This window comes from Lepisma saccharinum, chromosome 7 (genome assembly GCF_977018435.1).
Source record: "Lepisma saccharinum chromosome 7, izLepSacc3.1, whole genome shotgun sequence".
Classification (NCBI taxonomy): domain Eukaryota; kingdom Metazoa; phylum Arthropoda; class Insecta; order Zygentoma; family Lepismatidae; genus Lepisma; species Lepisma saccharinum.
This window is the reverse complement of record NC_139235.1, coordinates 40,580,836-40,596,468: the sequence shown is the minus strand read 5'-3', so window position 1 is coordinate 40,596,468 and position 15,633 is coordinate 40,580,836. Positions and strand designations below refer to the sequence as shown.

At 39.2% G+C, this 15,633-nt stretch overlaps 1 protein-coding gene across 2 annotated transcripts in view; it reads right to left on the bottom strand.

Annotated features, from left to right (window-relative positions):
* LOC145989821 (endoribonuclease Dcr-1-like) overlaps positions 1 to 15,633 on the bottom strand; it is a 145,353-nt gene that overhangs the window by 35,916 nt on the left and 93,804 nt on the right. For both annotated transcript variants that reach the window (XM_083125190.1, XM_083125191.1), the window contains exon 19: positions 12,721 to 12,974. In XM_083125190.1, coding sequence (XP_082981316.1) covers positions 12,721 to 12,974 — 254 coding nt within the window. The remainder of the gene's footprint in view (positions 1 to 12,720; positions 12,975 to 15,633) is intronic.

Here is a 15,633-nt window from a genome sequence, read left to right as displayed (position 1 = left end):
TTGCAGGTCTGTAAAAATACCACGTGACTATTTTGCAGTGCAAACATCCTGAAAATTATTCATAGTGCATAATCTTCATTCTGTTGGCAACAGCACCGCAGGGAGAAATGAATGTTGTGATTACATAATTATCTTATGTGAAATTATTAATATTTTAAAGCAAAACTCTAATAGACTGATATGGTGTAGTTCCAATTAGAAATTATTTCATAAATATTTTGAACTACTTCAAAATCTTTCAATTTCCAAGAATAGTGGACTTTTCTTATTCGAACTCAAAGGGGACATTAAAAAAATTGAATTATCCAAATTTCAAATTAACAAAAACATGTATATCATTAAAGATGATTAAAAGAGGAATAAACATCCATTCGAATCACTGAATAATTTAATTATCCAAGTTTGAATTAAAATTAAAAAGAGTTCACTGTATCAGTATTAGTATTGTAGATTGAAGAAATTGTAGATCTAAAGAGAGAAGAGGAATCAACATCTTTGGAATAAGCGAAACGAAATGGACGAGGAAGAGGAGAAATGAAATTGAGGAAAGACTATAAACTGTACTGGGCACGTACTGAAGAGGGCAGGAGAAGTGGGGTTGGACTTGTGGTCAGAAGTGGAATAAGTGAGGAAGTAGAGAGGGTAAATGACAGAATAATAAAACTAAAAATGAATGTAAGAGGGAAAGTAATAGAAATAATTTAAGAATATGTCACACAAACAGAATGTACAAGGGAGGAGAAAGAAGAATTTGAAGACGACTTGGAAGAACACATAGGAAAGGAACGGCAAATTGAGATGGGTGATTTTAATGCACAAGTGGGAAGAGACAGGAAACTGTATACGGAAGTACTTGGAGTACTTGGATGGGGACAGAGGAATGAGGAGGGAAGGAGGCTACTGGACTTATGTAAGAGAAATGGACTGTTAGTACATAGTTAATAGCTGGTTTAAGAAGAAATATGACAGCCATAAAATCACAAGATACATTTGGAATAATGAACAAAAGTCTAATAGATTATATATTGTTAAACAAGGAAGTAAAGAAGAAAATGAACAACATTAAAGTAATACCCAGTGAGAACTTAGACAGTGAGCACAGGCTACTAGTAAGAGAGGTGAGGAGATGGCAAGTAAAAGATAGAAGGATAAGAGTGTGGAAATTAAAGGATAAGATGATAAAAGAGAAACATCAAGAAATATTGCGAACAAAAGTGCCAAGAGATGAACCCAAAGGAGTAGAAACAGAATGGATAAGATTTAAAACAGAATTAGTAGAGGCAGCCAAAAAGGTATGTGGAAGGACAAGCAAGAAAAGAAAGAAGAAAGAAACACCATGGTGGAATGAAAGACCTAGAGAGTCAGTGAAAAACAAAAATGATGCATTTAGAAAATGGTTTAAATGTAAATCACAAAATGCACGAAAAGAGTACGTGGGAAAGAAGAAAGAGGCAGGAACAGTAGTAAAAGAGGAAAGAAGAAAGTGGAAGGAAGAATGGGCCAAAGTGCTAGAAGAAGATATAGATGGGAACAAGAAAGTATTGTATGGATTAGTCTTGTATGGATTAGTGAGAGAGAGGAAAAGAGAAAAAAATAATGAGAATGTGGAGAAATCATTTCGAGAAATTGCTGAACATGAAAAAAAATAATAACATGAAGAACTGAAGAAAAATAAAACAGGAAGGAAAAAGTGAATCTCACATGGAAAGAAGTGGAGAAAGCTCTGAAGAGAATGTAGGGAGATAGAGCACCTGGAGTAGATGAAGTGCCAATGGAAATGATACTAGGAGCAGGAGTGATTGGTGTGCTGTGGCTGTACAGTGTTGAGAACAGTGTGGCAAGAGAGAGGAGTGCCAAGAGATTGGACAAAGGGACTAATAGTTCCCATATTAAAGAAGGGTGACAGAAAGGAATGTAAAAACCACAGAGGAATAATACTAATGTGCCACTCAGCAAAAGTGTATGAGAAAATATTAGAGAAAAGTATAAGGAAAGTGACAGAGCTGAACATGAGAGAGGAACAGTACGGATTTAGAAGAGGCACATCAACAGTAGATCTGATATTCACCATAAGGCAAATGCAGGAAAGTCACTACGAGTATGGAAATGATTTGATTATGGCATTCCTAGATATAGAAAAGGCATATGATAGCATTGACAGAACAAAGATTTGGAAGGTTCTAAGATTGATTGATTGATTTAGTTTATTTTACTTTGCGTTTTGTGTCTCTTGGCTAATTTGTGAAGATGGGGATGAGTGATGAAATTGATGAATGGACATTCACAAACAACCAAGCCCGAGCAGGATTCGAACCCGGGAACCTTGGCATCACAGCGCGATGTGCGGAAGGTTCTAAGAGAGAAAGGGGTCGAGGAAGATATAGTGTGTAGAGTGCAGAGCACATACAAGGCAAACCAGAGCTGTGTGAATACACCTGTGGGAAGAATGGAGTGTTTCAGTATAAGTAACGGACTAAAACAGGGAAGTGCTCTTTCCCCACTGTTCTTCATAATTACAATGGATGCAATTAACAAAGAGGTGGGGAAGAAGATAGGAGAGGAAGGGATTGTGGTGAATCGGGACTTGTTTATCCCGTTTCGCCACATTCTTCGGCCCACCCCGTATAAGAGGAATTAGACCCGATGCTTAGGATTGTTAGTTCGCTGAGAAATTTCGTGTCTCCCGGAAGCTCGCAGGGGATCGACAACAATGCCACCTAGCGAGCTTCTCGGGGCAGACGTTTTCCTTGTTGGGCGAGCCAGTGTTCTCTCCCAGCCGACCGCAATAACATCAACTCCACCAACGGTGCTCCACGACGTGATAGCCGCCTGAGCCAATGTGGGCGTGACTCAGCCTTTATCTTCCCGTACACCTGGGACGTCGACAAGAACGTGGAACCTTATGGACATGGAGTTAAGTATTTTACCAAAAGGGTTTAATTTACCGTATTACTTTAATTGATAAATCTTGAATCGCTCGCCTCCCTTTTTCCTTATTTTTTTTTATCTAAAAGTCTAGAAAACATTGCGCGTTAAATAGCAAACAATTTCCTATCGCCGGGACTAATTCCTGCATAATATGAGAGTAGTTAAGAGAAGGAAATGAATATGGACATAGTTTTTTTTGTAAGGATAAGTGTTTGTAAGAGATAGTTGGAACCAAAAAAAAGGGGAAATAAAAAGAATGTTCAACGTTGATCGTCATAGTAAATATTTTGTGAAATCTGTCAAGGGGAGGGGGTAATTGTTAACAGATTCTTGTTTGAAGGGACTTATTTATAGAGAACATGTTGTTACTATTGTTGTTGTAAGGAATCAAAGAAACTGCACTTGTTAAAGAAATAAAAAGTATATTTAGGAAAAAACAGTCTTACTGTTCAGGTAATGGAGGGCGCTGGGTGCCATTTAGGATAAGTTCACCTTTCCCTGTATAATTTCTTGGGTAGCAGGTATTTTTGTGGAAGGGCCAAAAAAGCAGTTGTATGTTTTCAGTCATATACACGTTAGTTCGTCGGGAGTGGGACTAGACGAGCCCGCTACAAAACTCCGGACCAGCTGGCGGTATATGCGAGAAGGAATTGGAGCGACGCACTATTTAATACAGGAAAACCTCGTTAATACGATATTGGTTAATACGAAATACCCTTTAATCCGAAGTTCTTCCCATTCCCCAGCCGATAAGATAGGATTTATAATGTATTTCAGTACGGATAAATCGAAATACGGATAATTTTTAATACAAAGTTGTTTACAAGACCCTTCCGCAAAACTGGTTTCGCTTAATTCGAAGTAGACACCTGCGTAAGTCGACAAGAGAAGATCGAATGTGGAAAGAGCTTGGACGTTATTCTAACTTGACCTTGACATGTTTCCTTGTTCTAAGAGCTGCTGACAACTCGAGGGAAGCAGCCCGAAATGCCCGCTGGACATTGACATTCTTTGTCATTGTGCATGGGAGGTCAAGCTCTTTCCCCGTTGAATGCGCCACCTTGGAAATATTCACCAGTGCTAGATGAGAAATGCGAGATAAGATCGCACGAATGTTCCAAAATACAAGACGCGTGGCGCCTGGAAGTCTCACCCATCTGTCTAGCTCTGAGCTCGAGATACAGCAATTTCCCGTGAGCGAGCAACGTTTGGCCTGGTAGCCGACAACTTCCGGTAACCACTTTAATTAAAAGCGTGTTCTTTGCGCACTGTAGAACTTCATAAAAAAAGGGAAACTGTTACAGATAATCAAAGCCGCATAGGCCAACTAAAGATTGTCAACCCGCTTAATGCGTTGTCATCTAGGTTTCAAGCAAAAGTTGACGTCGATCTTACGTATGTTGCAACTCCAGTTTCCCGCTTCATACGTATGTTGCATTTCCCGCTTCATACGTTTCCCAACTGTGCCGGTCATAAAATTTGCCAAAACAGTGTTTTGTTGTCTGAGTGACTTCTCCTCTTTATCTATCAGCAAACGGGGGGGGTCCGTTGCTATTTTCTTGCTCCTGTGCGCACACGGGCTCCTTTCCTTTGGCGTCTAAAAAAAATCGAACAGTTCTGAATACCTTCTTGAAAACGAACAAAAACCGCATGATAAGTAAAAGAAAAGTGACCCCCTTCCTTCTCCTTCAACAGCTCATTATCCGCCACTGGTGTGCATGGTAATGTGATAATTGCAGAATTCAGGTCCCTCTTTCTTGTTTGAATGCAGCTGTCTAGATAGGAAATATTGCTCATATTATTGTCTGTTGCATGGTAAAAGGTAATGCAAGGATCATTTTTCTTTTTCACACTGCTGATAAAAGTTCGGTCTTCGATTTAAAATGCTGATGATTTCCCTTCTGCCACCTGCTGCTCTAACTTCCAGCCGGTCTCATTGTGTTTACGCTGCAGCTGGCGCCAGTGTTTAGTCTAGCGTCTGGAAAGCTCTCGCTTGACGATAACTGCAATGACTCATCCAGTGCGAAGGAATAAGCTTCATTGTTTTGAACCTCGCAAAGCCATATAATCCCCCTTTGCTTCAGAACCATTAGCATGCTGCTGTTAAAAAAAAAAAAAAACAATGCTCAATGTAGGAATACGAGAGGAAAAGTTTTGGCGGAGCGAGTGTTTGACCTCCAGAATACTGCTGAAACCTACAATAACAATAAATTGTCGATTAATCTGAAAATACGCAAGTTTCGTAAAGCTTGTTTTTAGTTCATTTTATGCTGATGAGCTAAGCGGGACTAAATATACAGTTTAAAGTGGGATCCAAACCAGAGTCATTATCGAGTGCGGCACTGTTTAATGTGTCCTAGGATACACATTCTGGGCGATCTGTTTACTTTTTCAGAGTGGATTACAATGCAAGTTGAGGAAGAGTTTGAACTGATCCCTGCAAAGAGGGAGGGGTGGAGGCGAATATGAAGTTAACTGAAGCAAAGAATACCTGACTTTTTTTTAGGATGTGATTTTGACAGCCGAACCAGAACGAAATTTACAGCCCCGATTTTTTTGTTTTTATTTGTGCCAGGGAAAGGTTGTGTTCTCTCCCAAAAGAATCTTCTCTTACCAGTTAATCCAGTAACAGACAATGTTCTAGTGAACGCGCATAAAATCCAATATTCATTCTGTCCGATTATCTCCCGTCTCTTGCTCGCGCCAGTGTGACTACTGTCAAGATTCTTCCCAGTTTCACTTCTTGCAATAAACGAGATTGTTTTCCTTTCCGTAGGTCTCCGTGCAAACTGGTTTCTTATGAACTAAAATTGTAAGAATTTCGTGAAAGAGCAACGACTTTGCACAATTAAAAGAAAATACAGTTTTTTATAAGACTTTTTGCCACGACATGCATCCCGTGCATAACCGGTTGTATAACTAGACAGGATAAATGGTGTAAACAGTCTCCTTGGAATCTTTGTGTCCGCGTTAAGCTCCGTGTTCTCATTTTGTGTAACATTTTTTACACTTTCTTTAAAACGTACAATATTATTATATAGTACATATAAAGTTTATTTTCAGAGCTCCCACCAAGTATAAAACATCCTTTGTGGGGGTCATTTATACTCTACTTTATTTGCACCTGAAAACAGGTGCCATCTTGAAAAGTTTGAATAACTCGAAGTCGTTTAATACGAAGTTGACATTTTTTGGTCCCTTGAACTTCGTATTAACAAGGTTTTCCTGTACCTTAAAAAAACTGGGATTTAGTAGTTTGACCTTTGCCCATTTTGATTTGTCTGATCCTTGGTTTTCTTCCTAACAGCATGCGAACCACCCGTGATAGAACAACTAAATATATATATATTTGCGCATATGTATTTTTGGAGGGGGTGGTATTTTATTTCTATTACAGGGAGATATCCAAGGGAACGCACATACTTCCAAAATAATAAAAAAATGGGTTGTGACGGATTGCCAAGAACAAGAACGAATTGGAACAAGACGTCACAGGATAAAGAAGATAGGAGAGGAAGAGATGAAGGCCCTGTTGTTCGTTGATGACTTAGTAATATGGGGGAACAGGAAAGAAGAAGTACAGAGACAGATTGATAGTTGCAATGAGGAAATCAGAAGAGCAGGAATGAAATTCAGTGCAGAAAAGAGTGAGGTGCTAATAACAACAAGAAACAGAGCCAGAAATGAACCAAGAATAAAGATGGATACGGAAGAGTTGAGGGTAGTGGAGAGCTTCAAATATCTAGGAAGCATAATTGAGAGAGGTGGAAGAATAGATGAGGAGGTAAACAGAAGAGGAAAAATGGGTGGTGGACTATATCAAAGCGTTCGAAGATTAATATGGGACAGGGATGTACCTATGAAATGCAAGAAGGTAATATATAACACATACTATGTGTCAATAATTACGTATGGATCAGAGACTTGTACAATGGCAGAGAGAGACAAAAGAAAGATGCAGGCAGTGGATATGAAATTTATAAGGAGTATATTGAGGAAGACTAGAAGAGATAGAATAAGAAATGAGGAGATCCGACAGACAGTGGGTGTGGTGTGGTGTGGTGAAGCTTCAGGACAGGATAGATCGGGCACAGATGAGATGGTTCGGACACATGAAGAGGATGGATGCAGAAAGACTACCAGTAAGAGCTTACAATGCACAAGGAGTGGGAATAAGAACAAAGGGGAGACAAAGATGTTGGTGGAAAGTGCAGATAGCGGAGAGAGTTAGTAGAAGAGGACAAGATTGGAAAACTGTGGAAATAGAGGAGTGGTGGAAAACCAGGAAAAAATGGAGAGGCTTGACTTCTATGCCAACCCAGCCAGAGGCAGGAAATAGCAAAGGATGATGATGATGAGTATTAGTATCAGTAAGACATCACAGCACTGGTATCAGTATCAATCTTAATACAAATTATCTTAAAACTAAACATATTGTAGATTAGTGTGTATTACTCACTTTTAAATGAAATAAACAGCGTTAAATTGTGTTAAGTTAAGTTTAACACTACTTACGTGAGTGAGTATGAAGCTTTTTGGAACAACGTTTCAGGGTCCTACTGACCTCTTCATCAGGTTCGTAAATATTTTCCTAAGCACTGAACATAGTGCCGCGTTAAAAAGTGTTCAAAGAGAATTAGATTGAAGGTAGGGTTGAAAACGCTTAACACAATCCCTGACACATTCCTAATTAAAAAAAACTCCACATATTAAAAATCCCGCAAAGACAAACCACCTATTTCGATTGAAATCACTTAAAAACGGGAACTCTTGAAATCGATAAAATCCCACGTCAGTTTCAAGGCCAGTAGGACCCTGAAATGTTGTTTCAAAAGCTTCATACTCACTCACGTAAGTAGTGTTAAACTTAACTTAACCTTTTGCTGCCCAAGTGTCTCGATCGAGATACCCAAAAGTAACCCTCACGGAACCAAGCGTCTCGATCGAGACGCTGTGTCAAGGTCGTAGTTTTTACGTTATACCTTTTCTATTTTTGACTAGAATTTCGATTTTATTTTTTTATATTGTTCCTAACACATGTATTTAACAGAAATGACCCCATTTTTTTTTAAAAAAAAAGTATTTTCGGGGGATTTCCCCCCTTTCCCCCATATATACGCCGAATGTGCATAAATTATATATTGTCTAAATCTGTGATTCATTCTGCGTACAACGGTATATCCTTCATATCTCTAGGGCATTTAGTTTCTGAGCTATAGTCATTTCAAGGTACCGCTGCATTTTGAAGCTTGAATCAGTGGCATGCCGACAATTCCTTTTGGGGGTGTAACTCAAGTTACATTGGTCATATGATAATAATGCAAATATTTTTGTGTTCCTTACATGTCAGCGATCATTTCCATGTGCATGTCGACACTGTCATGTACTTTTTGCTTGAGGGGAGGGGGGGGCAAATTTTTTTCCCCTGAAATTTTGGAATTTAAAGAGTTAGCCCCCTCCCCCCCTGCCACATATATGCCGAATTTGCAAACATTTCATATAGTCTGAATCTTTGGTTCATTCCGCGTACAACGGTATATCACTCATCTCTCTAGGGCAATTAGCTTCCGATCTACACTCATTTAATTGAAACTCTGAATTTTGCTCAAAATCGGCTTGGGCAACCGAGGCTTACTTCTGAAAAAGGCCTTGGTCAGCAAAAGGTTAATACAATTTAACGTTGTTTATTTCTTAAAACTAAGAAATAATGAAAGATATATCATTGTTTACAGCAAGATATCAATATTTAATTCAAGATTCTAAATAATTTAATTTAATATACAGGGTGGCGCGGAGCCGACTGACACATTTGAAAGTTGAATATATTACGGATGCGCGATAGTTTGAAGTGGATTGCAGGGGAAATCAGAAGAGGATAGGATGCCATTTCATATGAAGACAGCAACAGTCATACTGAACCGTTGGAGCGTTGAACATCGCGTTTTCTGTGATCGTAGTTATTACGAAACGACGTCAGTGGTTAAAGTGCAACGATTGTTCAGAAAACAATTCATTGTTAGCCGACATGGTAACGTACAGTCTCGGAATACCATATTGGCTTGGGTGAAGAAATTTGAAGAAACTGGCAGTGTATTGGATGTGAAACATGGAGCGCCAATAACAGTGCGTACGCCCGAGAACTTGCAGAGTGAGGGAAGCATTTGAATGTAGTCCACATTGCTCGGCACGCCAGCAGTCTCTGGTGATTCTTGAAAGATCGTGTGTTCAGAAGGCATATCACAACTCTTCAACAACTGAAAGAAGCCATTGTTGAGTAACGGCTATTGATGAAGAACTACGGAGATAACTTCCAGAGACGTCTGTAACAATGCATTGATGCCAAAGGAGGCCACCTGTCTAATGTAATTTTCAAAAAATGAACTTGTAAGTTGTTAGTAATAAAATTGCATACTTCAATGTACCATTACATACGGTTTTCCTTATTGTCCTTCCTTTCTTTCATCATCTATGAGCAAATCAAATGTGTCAGTCAGCTCCGCGCCACCCTGTAGGATTTATTAAAAGTATTGAAGTATTGATAAGTATTATACACTGAAACTTTGATTACATTTGAATGAGACTTTAACAATCTGGAAAATCATTGTAACTTTCTGCTTTATTGGGACCAGAGAAGTAAAATGAATAAGGCTGGAAAATGTAATTTTCTTGGAACATAAAATCAGAGCTCCAATGTGCAGGGTAAGTGGAAGCACTATTTACTGCTAACTTGTGAAGAACCTCTTAGGCATGTGCCAATTTCATCTTAAAAACTACGATAGACTAATGTGATACTGAATCATTTGGGACACGCGTGGCTAGGTTTATGGTATGCAACTTGTATAAGATTTCAAGTATGTACATTTTCAAACAACACTGAATAATTTTGTTCATAAATTTTTTCATCGCCATTTCAGGTCGAACCTCTATATGCCACGTTATTCTCCAAGTCCATGGCTATCGTTAGACCAATGCAAAAACAGTGAGCGTGTGTATCATTTCTGATACACGTGGCTCAAACTGCAGTATGCCATTTGCATCAGAACTGATGCACAAGGTTCAGTTGGAAGCTATAAGTGTGTACCATGTTTGATACACATGGCAAAAAGTGTGCACTGTCATAAATATCAACCTGGCCAAGAAAGTAGGCACATGAATTTTCCATTGGACCTGAACATGTTAATGCGGTAACAATCATTCATTATTGAAACCATCCTTTTACTTTATATTCTATACTGAATGCAACTCCAACTGGCAGCTGAGAAACAGCGAATCAGCAATCAGTTGAATTTTCTTCGACTGAGGTCAGGCATTTTCAAGTCACAAGGTACCAAACATTCATGGGATGAAACAAATGAGCATTGGGTCCACCACGTGCCGTAAAGCGAGAAAGAGTCTTCTCGGGCAACAGTATTGTCAGCACCAGAAATCAGCGGGGGTTGATGGTAGAACTGCACACGCGGTGTGAAGTTTCCGGAAGGACCACCCATAGGTTGAAATGCAGGCGGACACACAGTCATATAAAGAAGTATCCTTGGCAATATTGCTTCGGAAGAGCAATGTGATCCCTTCAGCTTTTACTTCACAACTGAGTTTGTTGACACCCATCAGATCACATGCCTCCAAAAATGATTGGGAGACAGCCAGGGCCAGAAATAGCCTTCAAGGTCAGTTGCCAGTGGAGTTGTATTCAGTATAGTTAGAACTACTCATATTCATTATATGGCATTAGGCATAACTCTGTTGGCTTCTTGCCGCTCTATGCCAAGTCATGTGGATGCTGTTGCCAATGCACTCACGTTGTCTGCTTTACCATAGAAGCAAGCAAGAAAGCTCTGACACAGTTTTCACATTACAAGAATTCTTTGCAGTGTCTTTTGCATTTGCACTACCATCCCACTCGCACGCAAGTGCAAAGCTATTTCATGTCAAAAACCTCCTACAGGGTGTCTACCGAAATAACAAATCCAACATTTTTTACTTTTTCTTGAACTTTTTTTCCCCTTTTCCTCCCTTTACTTAATATTTATTTGATGGAAATTAAGAAAATATATATTTTTATTCAATGAAAAACCTCTAACACAAGACCGGTTAAGATGAAAACTGAAGCTATACTTTAACAAGAGATTTAGACTTGCTTAAATTATTTACACATGAAAAAAATAATAAATACGGAGAAACTAGAACTCACTTTTATCTGCGAAGCTGCTTTTTTCTTTTTCGATTAAATTCCAAAATAGCTGATAAACTGAACAAACACAAACAGTACTTCTTCTCCCCCCCACCCCCCCTTTGGTAACCCAGGTGTATAAGATGCAGAGTGTGAGTGCAAGGCACATTACATCAGCAGGTCCATAAGATCTGTCAATGAAAGAATGCAACAGCACCTAGCAGATGCGAAAAAAGCCCAACTCACTACTGGTCTTGCTAAACATATCAAATACAATAGCTATAAAATTCAAAAGGTTCAAGTCAAAAACACAGCCCACATGCTCGTACACACCAAAATCAAGGAAACGCACGCCATAATGCACTTCCCGCACGAGCTAAACATCGATAGTGGGCAAGCTCACCACACTTGGATTGCCCTACTACAACAGTCATAGCAGACGACACAGACCCAGACGCACAGTTAACAACAGCGCACCTAGCGGCAGCCAGAGAACTACAAACAAAAGATGCACGCCAAGCAACAGTACAGCAAGTTCCAATGAGAATGGTGGCAGTGGCCACTGAAATTAATCAAAAAAGAAAAAACAGCTTTGCGGATAAAAGTGAGTACTAGTTTCTCCATATTTATATACTACTGCGTCTCTCTTTTCCCAATTATGAATAAAGAATAATGCTTCAGACCTCATCCTGGATCGGGAATGGCTACATTACTTTACTTAATATTTTTAAAAAACTTCACGCATGCAAGAATGTAATTCTTTAGCAACGAAATGAACAAATCTTCACCAGAACTCAATACAATTTCAGATTTCCAAATATTAAATTTACCAAATACCAGAACAGGTATATAACAATCTGCGAAACTTACGTGTAAATGTGCTATTAATTTCGGTGGTCTCTTCCACCATCCACTTGGGAACTCAATGCATGAACAGTAAAGCATCGAGTTCCCAAGTGGATGGTGGCAGAGGCCACCAAAATTAATAGAACATTTACAAGTAAGTTTCGCGAATATATCTTTAGTAATTCGCTGACGTGTTATATTATCAACTGCTTTGTTTATTCCCCTCAACATGAATATATTTCATAAACTGTAAAAAATAGCAAAAATTCTTGATCGCAAGCATCATTTCTTGAAATTCCTGACTGGTAGACACCCTGTCCTAGAAGCACTTAAAAAAACTTGCATGTGGCACATGTATTCTATTTTCCCTGATGGCATAGTGGTAACGTCGTTGCCTTGTAATCAAGGGGTCCCGAGTTCGATACCTGGTGGAGTCAAATGGCACAGTGGTTCGGATCGCACTTTAAAAAACTGTAGGTCCAGTCTGAATTAGCCTTTCTTTGCATAAAGTGGACTTAAAACAACAATTCAATCAATTCAATTCAATGTATTCTATTTGGAGCCACACAGCTCCAGTAAGAAGAATAGTCACAACATGCAGAGACCACTGACCACTTCGTCAGGGTTGTGGCAAGCTTTGACAACAGAAGTGGCCGGTTTGAAGACATAGTTGATTTTCACTGGCATCTCCCCTGATATTTACACCTGCTCTTTTGGCAGAATGGCAACAGTGTTACAATTTTTACCCTGTAACTGTACTGATTTTATAATAGCATTACCTGCAGACAATGTCTTCTGTCCTAAACCAATGTCAAAAGCAACCTCCTGACGTATTTCATTTGCTAACAGCAAAGCATTTACCCTGTACAGAATGCATGGTAAGCATACAGCTTTGCGCCACAAGGATGCAGGAAATGGGTGGACAGTGCAGAGTTCCGGCACCAGAATCTGCTTCTGCTCCAAGTTCTCTCTCTTTGCCCTCTTAGTTTCCTCACTGCTTGTTGGTAGAGCCACACCTTTCCTATTCACATATCTAGAAGAATAAAGTGACAAGATTACATCTTGGGTTAATTGAAAACAGACTGATACTTCTTGGTTAAAAAATAATAACAATGTAAAATTGCAGTGTTTCCAGCTACTGGAATTTCACTTCTAGTGTTGGCCCTATGGATGCTGGATGGACCAAATTTGGAGGAAAGCATGACAAAAGACCACTCTTTGAGGATATGTAACATCCATGCCCCAACTTTGAAATAAAAAAATGGAAATTACGACGTTTCGAAATTTTGCATAATTACAGAACATTTCAAACTTTGAGCCTTTGCCCCCACATCTCGCCTGGACACTTAATTGTCCCGCAGTGTTGCTTTTTACCAGGGTTGGCATGTTTAAAACAAAAGTGTTTAAAACACTTTGTTTTAAACGTTTAAAACACACGGCTTTGTTTTTTTTACAAATGTTTTAAATGTTTAGAACAATGTGTTTTAAACATGTTTTTTTTACAAGTGTTTAAAACACATTTTGGTGGTAGATATTTTATAGTCTGTGATATTTTTTTTGTTTGGCAACCCTATTTTTCATTTAATCTGTGTCAATTAATCCTTGCTTTGCGGGTCTCACTTATCGCACAACACTTGAGCAACCTTTTGTTCTGACGTCACGGGAGAAAGCTTTTTAATTTTAAGCTAAATGCCTATGTTGTTAGGGTAGGCAGGCTAACTATGTATGCACAAGGTAGCAAAATTGTTGTGCGGCAAGAAAGACCCGTTCTTTACTGTAGAAATCGAAACCTCTCAGTTCCTTGTTTCGTATCGTCCTGTAAGTTTGAGACTGGTGGAAGCTTGAAATGGAAACTAATTATCTAAATACACAATGCGTGATTTTGATCATGACTTGATTTTTTTTCTTTTGAGATACGATTCATTGGTCTGTATAACTGAATGAAGCGCAGATGCTTACTTTTGGTAACATAATTTTGTACTTTGAAAGATAAATTCATTTGGAGAATTTATTATGACACTGCAGGTTGTTTTCTGCTATATAAACTGTTCAGGCAACAGGAAATATTTCACCGTGATTTTTTCAGGACGAGGATAGTAATTCTATAATATTTAGTTTCTTGAAATTTAGATGAATATAAATCCTAACGTACTTCAGTAGTGGCGGAAAAAAGGGGGGCTATTACCCACAACTTTTGTCCCTGCAGACACGGGTGCCGACTTGTCAAAATTATTGGGGGGGGGGGCTCTGATCACTGAAATAAATTAATGAATGACTCACTCTCTCCCTTTTTTAAGTTTTAGCCTCAGTGTTCGGAATCTCATAAAAGCTAGGGGTGTGCGGGATCCTGAAAAGTCAGGACCGGGATCGGGAAAAAAATTTCCCATTCCGATCCGGACTTCGGGAAATGATTTCCCGAATTTTCGGGATCCCGTGCAGTCGGGAAATACCGAATGTTCATTTGAAAATGTCGTTATTTCTCGACGTTTTCTGCATAGTCAATTTCTGGAACTTACCGTAAATGGTTAGTTTTTAATCCAGAAATCACTTAAAGTGAAAATGACGTGTATAATTCGAGATTTTCAGAGCTTAGGGAAATTTTCCCGACTCAGTAGGGAAATTGAAAATTTTCCCGTCCCGTTCCCGTCCCGCACACCCTTAATAAAAGCCCCTCAAAAATATCATTTTTTTATTCACAGTTCGAATGCAGAATATTAATTGTCCACGGATGGATATGTCACAAGTTTCGTCAACCATAATAGCAAAATATTCCCGACTTTTATTATCTGCTACCACGGAGCGTAAAAGAGATCTCCCTAATATATCAATGATCTCGTTCTGAATGTCATGCGAGAGCCATTTGTAGCCCGAACGTCCCATCCACTACCCTAGTTCATGCACATCGTCTTTTGAAACTCTTTTTTAGTAAAAATTTTAACAATACTCATAATTACATACTTAGTATATACTAGTAATAAATCATGCGTTTTGCTGTCTCTGGTCATAGCCTCCCCAAAGTTGATGGTTTAGCGGTTTCAGCCCCCAAAGTTGATGGTCTAGAAAATTTTAAATGTGTATTAAAAGTTAAGTTCATATGGCACAATTCAGAGTAAACTTTACAAGAGAAGCAAAATAATACATTAGATCCTCTTAAGCAAAATTATTTGGGGGGATCTGCCCCCACATTGTTAATATTGGGGGGCTAGAGCCCTCCCAAGCCCCATGGAGTCGGCGACTATGCCTGCAGTAGAGGTGTGCGGGATCCCGAAAAGTCGGGACCGGAATCGGGAAAGAAAATTTCCGTCCCGATCCCAACTTCCGGAAATGACTTCCCGACTTTTTGGGATCCCAAGCAGTCTGGAAATTCCGAATGGTCATTTTAAAACGTCGTCAATTCTAGACGTTCTCTGCATTGTGGTTTTGTCCCGGAAGTGCAAAAAAAAGCACTTAGGATGGAAATTACGGGTAGAATTCGAGATTTCAAGAGCTTTGGGAAATTTCGAACACATCCCGTCCCGAAAATTTTCCGACTTTTTCGGGAAATTGAGAATTTTCCCCGTCCCGAATGTCGGGATTTAAAGAATTTCCCGTCTCGACCCAAAAAATTCTGTCCCGCACACCCCTTCCCTGTAGTATGGTAAACCTTATCTCCAAAGGTAAATAAACTGTCCTTGTCGCAATTGTACTCATAA